Genomic DNA, 17,500 nt, shown 5'->3' with positions numbered 1-17,500 from the left:
TGTAAAAACATCTGTAAAATACAAAGTTTGGCCTAAGATTTTCTAAAATTTTCTTTTGCCCACCATCTTTCTCCTTGTCCCCGAAATCCACCTGCAAAGGGCCATTGCCATTTGCTGAACTCGCCCTTGTGGTGTAATGTGGAACTTTTTTTAAAATGTCTGGCCGGGCTGATTTTGGTTCTCAGTCCAGCCCTGTCTATCAACTGCTTTGATCTTACATCAAACCCGTCCAATATCATGTTTCCAGGGAGGATGGAATTCACGGTGGAGGGTGGAAGCTATCCGGACACTGGCTAGACTGGCCATTCTGCCACTCTGGCATTTCCCTGGTAGGCTTGAGGTCTGCTTTCAGAGCAGGATGGACTTCCATTACCCGACCATGACCCTATTCTAGTCCCAGGATCCTGCTGCCTGGGGCTGGTTTCAATATACTTGTAGAACCGATTCTGGATTCCAGTCCAGCCCTAAACCAGATTAATGGAAAGGGGTGGAAATGCTGTTTTGTGTTGTCAAGTAGGATGTGTTAAATCTTTTCTTACTTACGGATTTTCTTTCGAGAAAGCATTCAACGTATTCTTCTTTTTTCCCTCCTATTTTGTGAGGGTAACTCCCCCCCCTGCCCCTCACACATACTCACCTTCTGTTTTTCCCTCTCCTTTTTGTTGACCTTTTCATATATGCTTACATGGTGAGACTTCTGACCCACTTTCCTTTTCTCCTGCTCATGTGCTACGTATGGAATGCCGACTCTTCTTTTCCACCCTTTTACTGCTTTTTTCACCTTCCATTTATTCTTTTCATTCCCCTTCTGCCGGACGGGTTTTTTTCCCCTTTCCTTCCAACTCCTAACGCATTTCATTTTGTTATCCCTGTCCAAGCCCACTTATGCTTTTTTTGCTTCTCCTCCTTCACATCTTTCATTCTTGTCTCTGTATCTGTATCAGGTCAGAGTAGAAACAATAGACTAACTACTGACACTTAAACCTTTTGTGTTGTGAGGCCTAGTCTAGAAACACATTTTCTGTCTCTTGTCCTCATGTAATGAAAAAATCATAAACAAAAATATATACATATATAGAGAGCCTTTGGGTCAGCCCAAATCATCAATTGGTATTTTTTTTTGCTTTCTCCTATCCCAGCCCACTTCAGCCATTGGCTTTCTTGCACTGTGAGTGACAGCATTTTTTCATATCACATGTGCACATACGCCTAAAAAGAAGTGCACTTCGATTTAAGGAATAATTATCTAACACCTTACTTTGTCAATGTTTTTTTTTCTTTACATTATTTGCCCCTTTTAAAATCTTTTTAACCATCATTTAAGTGTTTAAACCAGTTCTTAAGCAGAGGCATAGCAAGTGTACCATGGGCCCTATTGCAAACAAGGTAAATGGGCTTAAATAAACCCCTGATGAGAATTACAAATATGACCATCATTGGGATGCAGTAGGCACCGTCATCAATCCTCCTGCACCACTGATGGCTGCGTCCTGGTCTTCATATTACAGTGATTCAAAATGAATAGTCAATTTTTCTTGCGCCAATAACATTGAATTATCCTGTGACGTGCATTAAAAGGGCTATTATACCTCTTCTAAGTAGGCATGCCTGCTGCAAAGCACCAGTACTGCTCTAATCTAAATTATATCGGATTCATATATTTTTTACTTTACATTTTATTGCAGGTATATAGCCACCGTTTTTAGGCAATGACATTTTTTTCTTTTTCTGGTGTATGTTTGCAATATAAAAATAAATAACCATCACACCAGCTTGCCAAGTGACCTAGTAATACCCGATGATGATGTCAAGTATCTAGTGACTTTTCCAATGTTTGTTTGCATTGCATTCTTTTCCTAACTTGTTCTTTTAATTCAAGTAGTTTCAACTATAAATGTGATAGGAATTGAACAGAGTTTTTCCTTGGTATGCCCCTTTAGATGAACACTCCAGCCCCTTCCCCAAAATCCTGGGTCTGATATAAAGTTCAAGGGGTAACATTCATCAATTAATGTTTTTCATATAATAGGACTAAAACCAGGGGCGGCTCCTCCACTAGGGCGGAGAAGCATCGCCCCACTGCTTTCTCGTAGTGCGAGAAAGCTCAAACATAAATTGGTAATAACTTTTGGTTATTACCATTTTATGCTTCTTTCCGCATTGCGGGTGGGTGAGTGGGTGGAGCTGCCTGGGCTGGGCAGGAGTGGGTTGCCCACTCCTTAGTACGCATGACTGGTTTGGTCAGCTCTCTCGGGCTGCTCACACCAGTCATGCACACTCTGCACTTCTCCATGCAGGCTGCATTGCAGCCTACATGGAGAACATGCAAACCCCTACAGCCCCTGGCGGGGCGGCATCCCGACCAATCACAATGCTCCACTGGAGCATTGTGATTGGCTTAGGGGAGGGGAGGGAGGCTGCCTGCTTCCAGGAGAGCAGGAGCAGACCGAGAAGTGAAGTTGCGGGACCCGGGCCAGCAGAATGGTAGGTTTTAATTTTAAAAATTTTTATTATTGAAACCCCGCCCCCCCCCCCCCACCCCCCACACCGCACCCCACCCCCACCCATGAGCCATGCCGGACACAACTGGACTAAACTTTACACAAATTACGGAGCTAACTGGACATTCTTAGAATGATGCAGACTTTGGGAACTACCTACTGACAAGTGCTTTATGCACAACTCATGTATTGAAAGATGCAGCACTTGTCTAAAAAACACCATGTTTTTTAAGTCTTATACCATTCAGCAGCTTTTGCAAAGTAAATAGAGAGACGCATTGGCTGATCCTGTCTCTAGTAGAAGTTTACTGACCCCGAAGTTTCCTCGTCTGCAGCACTCACTCACAAAATGTCATTTGTGTGGAGCAAGCAGACTTTTAACTTTTTGACGAAATACTTTGTGGTAACTGCTGGAGTTAGTGAGCACGGATGCTGTCTCACTGCTAGTATATATACTATATGAGTATATATAGCATATAAGTATACACAGTACATTTATTTATTATAATATAGTATAATATAATATCTGTGTAAGCGGCCTTCATAGGTGTTGGCTGAATGCCAAGGCTGCTGTTTTTACTATTGCCACCCCCTCTTACCACTATCAGTGTATGTAGATGATGTGGGGCCCGATTCACAGAACTAACTTAAGACAAAATCATAAACGTACTACTTTTGGTATTCACAGAAGGCATTTAGTAGTAAAGTTAGGGTTTTGTCTTAAGTCTGTCTTAAGTCTGTCTTAAGTTTGTCTTAAGTTTGTCTTAAGTGTGTCTTAAGTGTGTCTTAAGTCTGTCTTAAGTCTGTCCTAAGTTTGTCTTAAGTTTGTCTTAAGACTGTCCTAAGTTTGTCTTAAGACTGTCTTAAGTCTGTCTTAAGTCAAACTTAAGACACAATCCTAACTTTACTACTACTAAATGCCTTCTGTGAATACCAAAAGTAGTAGGACAGACTTAAGGCAGACTTAAGGCAGACTTAAGACAGACTTAAGACAGACTTAAGACAGACTTAAGACAAAATCCTAACTTTACTACTTCTAAATGCCTTCTGTGAATACCAAAAGTAGTAAGTTTAGGATTTTGTCTTAAGCTAGTTCTGTGAATCGGGCTGGTGAATCTTATCTCTAGAACCTAGAATACAGTCAATACTCTTTCTGGAAAGCTGTAAAGGGCTCGCTAATGAAGAGGAATAGCACGGCTCTGGTCCTGCATCTCTATCAATCACGAACAATAAGCATTCCAGAATCTTGCTGTATTTGATGATGTCAGCTGAGGTTTTGAAACCTATAGAGCCATCATTCACTAGATGGCCCCTTTAAAAATGGATCTGGTTGTAACCGGTGCTGGATAAACATTCCATCAGTCACAGAGAGCATTCTGTTTGTCCTTTGAGTTTGGAATTGGAGAGGGCCAGTATTGGGAATGCATTCTAGATCTACAGGTAAAAGTCCACTCTCAAAAATAGAATGAACAAATGCTAAAAGCACTAGGCCAGGATTAGGGATTGATGAAATATGGGACATCTTTATGTCAATGTATCAGTTGAATATCGGCCTACACATACTTGGACTCCACATATCGACTGGCACCCTTTCAGCTGGGTAGGCATATAGTGAAGTGTATATATACTACTTTAACTTCACATCTACATACCTTGACAATATGATGATCCATACTGTGCCCATATTATCTGTAGGTCTAACCACATTTAAGGGGCAGAAGTCTGAGAGTGTGCAAGTGGTAGTGTAGCCGACGTGAACACTTTCAAAGAGTGCTGGTATGTTTTCAGGTCTAATGTAGGTACTGGGGGAAGCTCACCCTGATCAGTAAATACCTCTATGCATCTTGCAGTGTTGAAAGAAAGTGACGTGCTAGAGCATCATTGCTACTCGTTGATCAAATAAATATTTTGGATTCCTATTGGTTGAGCCTCGTTCTGGAAGCGATATGAACTCTGACGAAGGAGTATTACTTCCCTAATCTATGGTGCTCTCTTTGCCAGTATCTGAGACAAAGATACCTCTTTAAAGAGTTGCTCCCAAGTTCGACTCTGGAAGACACAGTCGGCTCAGACAGCAGCTCCTACTCGGCAGATCTTCGACCAGCTCAACAGAATTGTGTGAACTGGGATTATCGCATCTATAAAAGAATCTGTTGTGTTTGAGATGCAGGCCTGAAACTCAGGAGCAATAACACTGGGGTTAGAATACCAGCATCTAACTCCCCATTGAATGACTCTAAATCATAGACTTTTCCCATCCAGATCAATAATTTCTCTGTTCTCCAACAATTTTGTCCTGGGTGGTCTATTCCCCACAGGGTCTAAATGTTGCTCCTCTGCATTACCTTACCCGGGATCACAGGATTCATCAAGCCCTAATTTAGGTCCACCGTGTCACTGTATGCAGAGCACATGGATGTGTTTTTTAGCCGCTTGGTCCATGGCAGGAGGACCATAAAGATTATTACTTTTGCATTGTGTGTCATTGGACTGTAACCCGGGTTCAACCAAGTTGTGTCTAATGGCCAAGGAGGGAGATGCAATGTTGTAGGTGGTGTCACTTTCAGAGTTAAAAATGTAGATTGTTTCATAGTATAGTAGAGTAATCCCTACTTTGGCTGCTTCAGAGCCCTATCCTTCAATCGGACAAGATTACCTGAGGAAGAGTTACCCCCTCGCATCTTTCATTCTATCCTTCAAGGTTCTGTCACTGCTGGCATCATTTTGTTAGCTCACAAAAATAATGGGATCGTTCCTTCGAGCCCTGCGCAAGCATGCAGATATGCATCCAATGCCACAACAGGCTTCAAGCAATAAACCAAAGTGACAACTCAGCACTAAGTAAGCATGTCATGCAGTATGTCCTTCTGCAACAGGGAAGTGTGAGGGATCTGAGTGCGGTCTCTAGGATGTGTATGTGAAGGTGCCTCTATGCACAGAGACGGAAGGTGTTCGGAAACGCTATACTTGAGTGGGATCCACCGAAGGCCCTAGCAAGTGTGAGACAAGATGAGCTGAACAGTGAGGATCTGTGGGCCCTGGTGGGGAGTGCAAATGTAGACTGTAGTGCAACTTTCTGTACCTTGATAAACTTAACAAAGGACTGTTTTCTTTTAAAGCTGACAATTTACTCTTTCCATTCATCAAAGTACACAAGTGTGTAGTTCACCTGCTACCATGCAATGATATATGTTTCCATTTCTAAGGCATGTGCAAGTTAGTTACTGTTTCATTTCACAAATATGTTTGTCTTCAACATGTGAAGCAGCAAATACGATGCAAATATACTCCATGACAGAAACAGTGAAGATAAGGAAAAGAGCGGGAACGAACCACTTCTGTTTGATCACATAACAAAGGAAGCAGATGAAACTAAAAGTAAAAACCCTGTATGAGGCGGAGGGATTTTCTTTCGCGGTTGACAAGAGGGTTCCCCAAGCCTGGCTTGATTACTGGACATTGTCCAAAACATCGAACATTTCGACCGAAAATCAGCACGGGTATTGGGTCCTTTTCCCCAATAGTATTAGTGGTGTTTGTGTGATTGGGGACTAAGCCTCTTGTTTACAAGGGTGTGAGATTATGGTCCACTTGTGGGTCAGCCAGGATGAGCTGCGAGCACACGAGTGCGCATGCGTTTGTAGTCACGTCAGTGTATTCGCGGGCACTAGGTTCAGGTGAGTTAGAGCGCATGCAGGTTCTTTGGCTGAATGACTGCCGTGGTCTAGCTTAGTGTGCGACTGAGCGAGAACCTTCAAGTGCTTTCTGTCAGTCCAGACAGAGCCAGAGGAGATCTACTAGAGAGCAGACCTGATGTGCTGAGATGTAGCCCAGGACTCCACAGGGAGGAAGTGACATGAGCGTGGTACTCCTGCCGGCGTGGGGCAACCTAGCATGTGGGTGTTGTAACAGGAAGAAGGGACAAGACCCTTGGTCCAAAGGATAGACCATGAAGGTCGTAGTCTCCAGGGCCTTTGTGGTCTCAGGACATCTATGTGTGTGCGAAGGTTTGTGCATGTGTGTGTGTGTGTGTGCAAGTGTGTATTTGTGTGTGTGCAAGCGTGTGTTTGTGTGTGTGATCGCGTGTGGTTGCAATTGAGAGATGTACACACTTCCCCTTAATGAAGTCAGCTCATCTGCGGTGCAAGCTGTAGTGGTTTCTGAATAACTTACTTCCTCCCTTGGTTACTGCTGTCAACTCTCTCTAGGGCTGGCTGGACTGTTTTGGATTTCCAAGTTTTTAACACTGTTGCTTTCCTCCACAAGCGTGGGTTCATAAATAGCGAGCATTGGCCTCTCACTCTTTTCCATTCCAAACGAAAAAAGATCATCAAAAAGAGCTGCGTCAGTCCAGTTTTGGGAAAGGAATCAGTCAGCTGAGATGTGGGCAGTCGAGACCTTCTCGTGAGTTTCAGCGTTAGATGACACGAGGGGGTTTTCTTTTAACAGTACAGCAAGTTATTGTTCCATATTTCTGTTACACTCATTAAATAATTCGGTAAGTCTATACAGTTGAAGATGTAAACATCTGTTAATTCGTAATCCATCAAACGAGGGTGCAAACCCATGGTAATTGCAATTGCACCTATATTTATATTGCGCTTATTATCCCTGATGAGGCTTTAAAGCGCTGTTTGGTGATTAGCGTGCTACTCCGGAACCCAAAATGTATTAGTGGTGGATTAGTAAAGGGAAATCTGAGTTAATTTAGATAGGACACTAGTCAGTAATTCATCAGCTGCCGTGGGGTTGTTGTACACTATTATTCATTTGCGCGGACCAGCGGTGGACATACGAGACTGTTAGTTGGACTGAATAGGTATAATGAAGGAATAAAAGAGAGAAGAGTCTAGAAAGTGTTATTTTAGAGATCATAGTAGTAAGATGAAGTTTGGGATGAGTAAAAGGAGAGATGGAGGTGTGATGAGTCTCTAGAAAGGGATTAGGAAAACCATAGTAGTATAAGGAGGTTTGGGATGAGTCAAAAGAGGGATGCATGAGGGAAGAATTTAGGAAGGGTTGTTTGGGAGATCACAGTACTAAAATGAGGTTTGTGGTGATCCAGGAGAGAGAGAGAGAGGGGGAAGTCTAGAAAGGGTTATTTTGGAGATCATAGTACTAATCTCAAGCTGACTGGAATGGAATGGGCCTCGAGCTCTCCCTGGTGGCGCCAGGCTCACCCCAAAGTTGGCAGATTTCCTCAGCTGGCCGGTGGCTCACTTCCTGAGGAAACAAATGAGCTACCGACTAACACCTTTATCCCACCAGTGGTGTGCTCCTGAGGCTACATCCTGACCTTCCACCTGCATAGACACAGGCTTGCTCTTCAAATGACCATGCCTGTATCTTTGGGATCGTCATGGCAATCCTTCTCTCTCCAATGGGCGCCCTTGTGGTGTGGACAAATGAGCCCTCATCAGATGGCCATGGAATCATAGTCAGATCTCCATGAGCATCATCAACCCCAGATCCAACATCATCGTTAGATCCCCACAGCCATCATCATCAAATCCCCATTTAAAATCACTGCAGGAATCGTCTATCAATGACCACAAGCACCTTCATTAGATTGCAAAACCTCCTCGTCCAATCACCACAAACTTCTTCCTTGGACAAGTGATATTCCAAAGAACACTGGTGCACGGTACAGCACCCTGCCTCTCTAAGGCGAACCTGACCATGTATTAGCTGAAGAGGTGCAATATAACAAATAATGAAGGAAAATGGTATTTAACAATAAAAACTGGAACGTAGCATATGATCAGACAGCTCTCCTGCAGTGTTCATATCCTCCCGGGGTGGGATGGCTTGATCTGCCTTTCCCACGTCCATGGATAACTGGACTGTGTCTCCTTCCAAGCAGCTCAGGGGCAATGGTCGGTACCAGACAGCAGGCCTCATCCCATGCAAATAGATGCAGGTAAGGCAAAAAAGAGGAGGCCTGAGAGTGCTCTGATGGAGGCATCGAGCCAAGCTTCAAATCTCACCCCTCCCCCGCCCACCCACCTAAAGGAACTCTGAAAATCCTTACAGCAGACTACTGGGGAGAATGCACAATGGGTGATTTGCACTGAGGGGGAGAGTCTCAAATTGTGTTAAAATAATAAAACTGTGTAATTCTGTGTAAAAATATAGTTACATAATCACTTTAAAACCATTCTTAGTTTACTACAGTGAACAAAAACCTTGATTTTGGACAAAAAAGTGCAGGAAGAGCAGTAGATACTACTTTTCAGGATCTGCACTTTAGGAGACAGAAAAGCTTACCTCGCTGCTTTTTTTCCTAACTCATCTCTGCCTTCGGTTACTGTCTTTCTGTGCAGCTCATGTTTACATGTTTATTATATATACAATCAAACAATAGGTAGTAGTGTTCCCATCAGGGAAAAACCACACATCAATGTGGTTAACATTGGAGCGGCCATATTTTGGGACTACTTTGGAGTTGGCCATGGTACGGTCTGATACGGATATTTGAGGACGTTGTATAGCTCTACACTCGCTATTATACATGTTATTTGAATTGTGGTCTGAGCTCAGGACTGTTTTGCGTTAAAAATAGATCATCACCCGTTTGGAGTACCCGGTGTGCCACTGACCGTCTGACTTCGATACTGCCATTGTGCCTTGAGAAAGTCTGAATACAGATATGTACAGACGAAACACGTGTTGGCTTCAATAATTGCTGGGAATTTCTTTTACTACAATAAAATAACTCTTCAATGGAAGATGCTCGTGGATTATCTTTGAAAACCCCTACAAGATTGAAATACAATACACTCGCCGTATGACTCTAGGGAGGGATTATTATTATATGTTATGAGATATAAATATCAAATATGCATATTTTTAGATTTATTGTAACTAATAAGGGTGTGCTGTAACAGCTTCTTCATAAATGTTTATTATATATGGTCACTGATTTTTTCATGTGTTTTAACTTTTTACAGCAGGTTGATGCTTCCAGCCTGAATTAAATACTAACTGATCCTCCTTATTAAAAATTGATAATAAATTAATAGTCTTAACACAGTCAGGAAAGAGTTGGAATTGACTGTCTGGAGATCTAGCTCTCTGCTGTCATAGCCTGGAGCCTGTGAAATCATGTGCCATTGTCACAAAATGGCCGACGCTACAAAGAGGTCATAGTTCAAGCTGTTACCTGTAGTGGGAGGGCGGAAGCTCCTGTATGACATCCTGGATGCGCGCCAGCTGCTCCCGCTCGGCAAAGCATGACACCGCCTCCTGTTGGAAGAAGCGGACGGTGTTGGGTCAGAAGAGATATAGCAAACCAATCAACACAATTAAAAAAAAAAATGTGAGGAAGAGTGTGGTGCTAACTAATGTTGTGTTCACTATAGTTTACCACCTAGGAGAGATGTATGTGTCAAGTCAAGAAAGGTGGAAAGCTTGATCCCCGTTCACAGAGAAGCTTTTTTATTCTTCAACTTAAAAAATATATATATATACTTTATTCAAATACGAATTGCAATCATGAAAGTGCAGTATCAAACAGTTAAACACATACAATAAGAATTTAAAATGCTAAAAACAAATACATAAAAAGCATCCAATGATTAAAAATGTCACCCCACATCAAAAGTATATAAAGCAGAAAATCCGGATTTAATACCAAGCAGCAGATCTCTAAAGTGTTAATTGTGCGACGGGCTCCAATAGCTCTAAAAAGACACCCACATGAATTATTTACTCCTAATCAACCAGATTAAAAATCATATTCAATGCATACCTCACATTTTTAATACATCATTTCCTTAAAAAGATAATCAGAGAATGCTTTGAATACATAGTGTAAAAACCACAGAAAAACATAAAATGCAACATTGTTTGCCCTGAGTTTACATCGCAAGGACAAGTTAAAGAATGCAGACCGATGTTATAACCATTGGGAAGCAAAGCAAATATTTCACTGGGCCTGCCCTATACCCTAAAAGAGGACTTCCCACCGACCCCTGACGGTACTCAGATACTCTGCGGGTTTATCTATAGGAGCTGCTGGCATGTAGGTTTCCACGCTCACCTATTGGCTCTCCAAACATCTCCTTTCATAAGCACCTGATCATATAGAGCCCTCCATAACTGGTGTTCACTAATGTTTAAATGGCTGGTTGGGTCGGTAAAGACCTGTTCTAGGTTGACAGAGCGGAGGCTGGATCGGACGCTGGCAAGCCAGGAATCTGAGTACCCGTTTCATAACTTAGGCAATCCAGGCGTGACACCTCTGGTTAGACACCTCTGGTTAGACACCTCTGGTTAGACACCTCTGGTTAGACAAGCCTTGTCATTTCTCCAGATGGATAGCCATAGCCGAGGAGGTCGGGCTTTGATATTGTCCTCGATATAAGGAATAACCAATTCTCTGTGGCAAATAAAGGTGGAAGGGTGCCATAAGAGCCTGTCTGCAAAACCTATTTTCCTCGGCCTGAATAAGGTTACTATTCTAGAACCCCACACTTCTGCGCCATACGTTGCTGTAGGCAAACATTGGGTTTTATATATTTGCAGTTGTGGTAAAAGCATCCCCCCCCCAACCAGGTTGCGGTAGGCTAAAAAAAGTGCCAATAGATTTTGATAGTTTTAGCCTGCTTTGCACAACTTTTGGGGCAAATGAACCAGAAGCTGCATATGTTAGACCCAAATAAGAATAAGCATTTGCAATGCAATAGGTCTCGCATTTGCAGGAGTTTGAGCTATTGGCATTGTAAATGATAATGTCTTTTATTTATGTTTTGGTTTCTAAAACATGAATAAAAGGCCATGTCATTTACAATGCTAATAGCTTAAACTCTTGCAAATGCGAGACCTATTGCATTCCAAATGCTTGTTTGTGAAAGCGCACTATGCCGCACTTTCACTTTAATGTCAGCCATGCCCTTTTCTTTAGATGACCCGCATCTAAAGAAAGGTGTGCGGACGCTATTAAAGTGAAAGTGCGGTATGGAGCGCTTTTACAAAAAAAAGAAAGCGTTTAAGATGACAAACAGATTATTTTTTTGTAAAAGCGCCCCATGCCGCACTTTGACTTTAATGGCGGCTATGCCCCTTTCTCTAGACACGACTTGTGTAAAGAAAGGCATGCGACCACCACTAAAGTGAAAGCGCAGTATGGGGCTCTTTTACAAAAAAAAATGTGTTTGTCAACTTGACTAACAAATGTTTTATTTTTTTGTAAAAACGCCCAATGCCGCACTTTCACTTTAATGTCGGCCACGCCCCTTTCTTAAAGACACAGCTCATATAAAGAAAGGTGCGGCAACCAATAAAGTAAAAGCTTTTAAAAATAAAAAGCATTTGTTAAGCAGCATAGTGCGTGCAGAAGTGCTGCGCTGTGCAGGAAGCATTTTTGAAAGATTAGCGCAGTGTCCATGATCAGGCGTCACACCGTCATGAAAACAGGGTGGGTTAGGGAGAGCCTGTCGTGCCTGCAAAAGCAGCTAGATTAAAGACATTAAAGAAAATAGTGCTCACAGACTTTAGCTGAAACTGACTGTAACAACACAAGTAAAAAGTCCAGTCCTCATGGGCGGTAACAAATGCAGAGATGGCTTTACTAAGGCGGGACTAACGAGCCTATCAATGAACCAGAAGCAACCATTTAGAAAGGACAGTAGCAGGAGCCAATTGGAAAGATGGGTGGGGAGTGGGCGGAGCTTCAAGTCCATACCTGAATACAGCATGCCTCGCAGAGCAGTGCATGTGCTGCCCAGGATCAACCTAAAATGTGCTAACATGTGTTAAAACAGTTTTGCCTACCGGAAGAGAGGCAAACTATATTTCTTAGGTCAACAAGTCATGATAAAAGATTTTTTTAAATTTGTATGCGAATCCAAGATGGCTATAAAACAAACAAAACCATGCACTCGCCGTTGCAGTGCCCTCGGTGTGTGTGCCATTAAGACGGCATTGTCCGCATACAGAAGTATTGGTAAAGGAGAGCCGTTACTTATTGGTACATCAGGAGTTTGATGCTTTAAAAAGGATAAAGGTTATTAATGAATAAATAAATAAAAGGGGAGCCAGCACGCACCCCTGCCTCTCCCCACGAAAGACATCTATTGTTGACGATACTGCACCTTCCGCGGTAGTCCTAACTTTAGTCTTCGTATCTTAATGCAGGTATGCTAGGAAGTGCACCAATGTATCATCCAACCCCTGTGCCAGAAGAATGGACCAGAGCTTAGAGCGATTTACGCAGTCAAACGCTTGAGACTGGTCCATAAGGGCTAAATATATGGGTGACTGATGTGCGATTGTGTACTTCCCAATATCCAAAGGCAAATTTAAACATTGTTCAACAGTATCTATTCTACTCCTGAATCCATACTGACAGGAATGTAGGACCGAGTTCTCTTCTGCCAACTCACTAATACGATTGTATAAAACCCTCCCAAGAATCTTGACTCTGGTGTCAATTAGGGAGATTGATCTATGACAGTTCGGTTGGGTGCGAACTCCCTTTTTAGGTCTCGCCTGACCCAGCGCATGCGCTGGTCTGGCGAGACTTATTGAGAGGGCTTCAAAAAGTGCTACCAGGCCAGCCTAGAGCTACAGTGCATGTGCGCGGGTGCGTGCGCCGCGCTTTACCGCAATTACTTTCACTTTCATGGCTGCACAGCCACTTTGATGTTTGATCGCGATCCCTTTCACTTTCGCGGCCACATGGCCGCTTGGCATAGCCAATAGGTCTCGCTTTTGGGACCTTATAAGTATTTAGTTATGCAACTGTTACATGGCTAAACACTTATAAGGTCCCAAAGGCGAGACCTATTGGCTATGCCAATGCTTGTTAAAGATGGGTAGAGATATTGGAGGTTGACTACTTACTAGGTAATGGAGAGTTCTTCAGACTGTTAAAAACATTCACTAGCAGATGAGCCCAAAACTCTGGTGAGCGCTTACTGAAGTCAATCTGGCCCGGGCGCTTTTCCACCTGAACTTTGTTTGATAATATCTTCCACCTCCTTAAGGGAAACAAAAAACTCGATAGAAGTCACTTTCAAAGTTGGCTTAGTTGAATCATTGATGGCTGCATAAATTTGAGAAAAATGTGCCTCCCAGGTGGTACTGGCAATATGACATGTTATCGGAGTTACTGTTTGGCACGCTCTCCTTGTTACGGAGACCGCCCTCCAAAATAATTTACTATTCTTTGTAACTGCAAATAAAGCAAGAGAATCCCACTGACTTTGGAGCAGTTCCTGCTTCCTTCTAGCGATAGCTGTTTTATACACCATGTGACATGCCACTACTACCGTGGGTTACCTAGGACTGGCTGCGAGTGCCCATCGTAAATTACGGTTTGCCTCTGAACACTCATGATTAAACCATGCCAAAATAGTATAAAGACAGGTCCTGTGCACATGTTTTATGATAAGTACGACATTCACAGTATAGTACAATGGTTCGACACTTGTTGTTCTGTGAATGATGTTTTTAATTCAAGATGAGTTCATCAATACAAAGAGTGCCAGCCGACACGTGTTTCGTCATCAGGAAAAACCTGTGACTCTTCAGGGCGAAATAACGGTGAAACTTAAATGAATTCAAGGTCGAGAAACGGGTGTTCGGAATGGACGTAAAGTCCGCCTACACCAGGCTTCTTTGGAACACGGCTTAAACCGCCCGTGGGACCCGATGTACTTTACGTCCATTCCGAACACCCGTTTCTCGACCTTGGATTCATTTAAGTTTCACCGTTATTTCGCCCTGAAGAGTCACAGGTTTTTCCTGATGACGAAACACGTGTCGGCTGGCACTCTTTGTATTGATGAACTCATCTTGAATTAAAAACATAATTCACAGAACAACAAGTGTCGAACCATTGTACTATACTGTGAATGTCGTACTTATCATAAAACGTGTGCACAGGACCTGTCTTTATACTATTTTGGCATGGGCTTTTACCCACACCTTACACAGGGGTTGTGGGTCTTCCCCTGACCTATTTGCACCGTGAAGCCTTTGTTCTTCAATTTTCCTACTCTATTCTACCGTTTACCTGCCTGAGCGCCATCATATCCTGTTTCCCAAAACCCTTCACAGCAAACTCATGATTAAACCATCTGGGATTAGAGGGATGTTCCCGTCGAGATATTGGCTTGCTCCTGATGTTCAAGGAGAGTTGGGTGAAAGCCTGTACCACATAACATTCTGAAGTATCCAGATATGCTTCAACCAGACCCATGTTCTCACTGACTATGGAGTGGAAAAGCTGTGTGGATTCAACAGCTTTCCACTTTAATCTTCAGCCATCAGTACGTGCATGTCCGTTAGTAGCTCCGCAATCCGATCTCAATTTATCTTTAGTACAGAGGCTGAATATTACCTCAAGTGGGTTATGGTCCCTATAGGTGGAAGCCAGCACTTGCCCCGATAGCACGAAGTCGACCAAATCAGGTGTTTCAAATAAATAATCTATTGTAGAGGTATAGCCTCTACCCCTGTATGTAGGTATCGTTTGTGCACGCATTCCAACAATGTCCATTATATTAAACAAATTATGGGAGAGCAGAAAGTTCCTTAGTTCTCTGCCTCTGTTGTAAGCACCATGTGTGCCTTTCCTGAGACTACTCCCTCCTTCTAAGGTGCAATAAAATGAAGCACAGGTATCTGGGATTAATCTCGCATTAAAATCTTGTGCCAGGCAAAAACCGCCCATTGTACCCTGGATTACCACATCATTTTGCAATTCCATAAGATATTCAATAAATGCACAAAATTGGTGTTGGGAGTGTTGCTAAAATCATTATAATAAAAATTTATAAAATACAAATGCATGCAACTCTTAAATTTCAACACCTGGTAATTATTATTATTAAGTAAAATAATGTTGACATGGGCCCCGAATGCTAGATTCACCCAGATGGCCAAACCACCCGCTGCCCTCTGGCAGGGTATTGCTGGAACATAATAACATTCAAAACCATCAACTGGGAAGTCGTCAACTAGCTATGTTTCCTGTATTAAAAGTACATCAAAATGCTTTGTGAACCTGAGCCAGTCAGGTGATATTAGTTTAGTTGAAAGGCAAGCCACATTCCAGCTGAAAATGTGTAACGTTGAACCCCCGTTACTCCCAATAGTTCTGGAAGAAGAACAAGCATTTCCAATGTAATCGGTCTCGCCTGTAATCCTTATATGTATTTAGCTATGCAGCACATTAGCCTGGGTGCTGAAACATCTACTGTTCTTTAACATGGAGGGAAAGGAAGCACCAAACTGCTTGACACAGCAGGTATGGGAACACATGGAGAGAAATGGTATAGTCCAAAGCTTTGTTTTTAATATACAATCTGCGCCTTCGGTGGTCATATCACTAAAAAAACAAGATTTGAAAAAAATATTATTGTCTACGGGTGCTCGTAGAAGACAATTTCTATGGACTGGAATCTAGAGAATGCTGATGTGATTCTGGTATTTTACTGACCTTTGCTGGTCATTTTCTATCAAGAAATTTAAATAGAGGCAGTTGACAAAAAAAATGAAAAAAGAAAGTCCCTAAGCAGAAAGCAATTTTGGTATTTGACTGACCTTTACTGGTCGTTTTCTATCAAGAGAGTAAAATAGAGGCGGTTGAACAAGCAGAAAGCAATTCTGGTATTTTACTGACCTCTACTGGTCGTTTTCTAGCAACACACTTAAATAGAGGCAGTTGAACAGAAAAAAAATGTCCCTAAGCGGAAGCAGACAAGTCCTAGGGCTGATCGCCAGAGCCCACAACGTGCATACAATGCTCGACCTAAAAAGGGGGTAACATAGCATAAAGACTGAAGACGGTGCCTTGAAGGGGCCAACAATAAAGTACTGCTGTCATGTTGTGTAACTTCCAGTCAATCCAGCCCCACTGAAAGCATGTAAAGCATGGACATCTTAGGCAAAAAAAGAAACAGGGTCGAGATCAAACTATATTCATAATCTGGACTGCATCAATTCTGTTGGTTCTATATTCAAAGTAACCTAAAACAAGCATTTGCAATGCAATCGGTCTCGCCTTTGGGACCATATATGTATTTAGCGATGCAGCACATTAGCCTGGGGGCTGAAACATGTACTGTTGGGTCCTAATGCCGCTCTCTCAATAGATAAAAACTTGAATATTTCTACATAAATAATGATCAATATGTCTTCAAACTGGACATAAGGATTGCTAAAGTGTGAAGTAAAAATGACTACTGCCCAAAAGTCATGTTTTCACCACACTCCCATACATATTAGGTTATCTGACATAGTTATATCCCCGCAGGACACCTCTTAAAAGGCCTAATGCATCAAAAATAAAGTAGATGTCAATCACTCTTCTGTGTACACCTCCTCTTCTGTAAGAGCTGTCCCTGGCGCAACAGAAGTGTTCTCTGTAAGGAACTAAGCTGCTCCTTGAAGATTAGTTTGTGCTGTATTAAAAATTATAAATAAATAAATAAAAAGTACGCTGGTCACAAGGAAAACTCTGTACTGAGCGCCGCGGAGTTCTAGAGTGATGTACGAACTGTGTGGGAAGAGCGAGGGTGCAGTTCAGAGACAGGTGAACAGGGCGTGGGGCTCTGCCACAAACAATACTGTGGTGGTTTGATGTGTGTTTAGGGGACACAGACAAGTCTGAGGTGAGATGACCTGCATACATGCCACATAACTGCTGTTCGACTGTGCGGGGCGAGTTCGAGAAATGTGAGCAGTTAATGGTGCTGTACTACAAGAACGTTTGTGGGGAAAAGACAACTTTCCACAGCATGAGCCCGTAACCATAGTAACTAATCTAAGTCCAGTCCTGGACTCGGGGAGGTGGAGGGCATTTAAGAGAAAAAAAGAACTATGTTAACAAAGTTTGGGAAAGCAGTAATTTTGATCGCGGAAGTGCTTCTATGAGGGTTTCGCCCTAGTAAAAAAAATGTCAACATGGCATAAGGGACAGGTAAAGATTAGGGTGAGTGTGCTGCTGAGCACGTCACAAACACCATGGTGCCAATGCGGGTGGTGAGGAC

General features: G+C 42.6%; 1 protein-coding gene across 1 annotated transcript in view; it reads right to left on the bottom strand.

The window, feature by feature from the left end:
* The window catches only part of ARHGAP31 (Rho GTPase activating protein 31), a 496,424-nt gene that overhangs the window by 159,207 nt on the left and 319,717 nt on the right, over window positions 1-17,500 (bottom strand). Inside the window, exon 4 of the mRNA XM_085621137.1 lies at window positions 9,664-9,746. Coding sequence (XP_085477263.1) covers window positions 9,664-9,746 — 83 coding nt within the window. The remainder of the gene's footprint in view (window positions 1-9,663; window positions 9,747-17,500) is intronic.

The sequence above is a fragment of the Triturus cristatus genome, chromosome 8 (assembly GCF_964204655.1).
Source record: "Triturus cristatus chromosome 8, aTriCri1.1, whole genome shotgun sequence".
NCBI lineage: Eukaryota > Metazoa > Chordata > Amphibia > Caudata > Salamandridae > Triturus > Triturus cristatus.
This window is presented reverse-complemented; position numbering and strand designations above follow the sequence as displayed.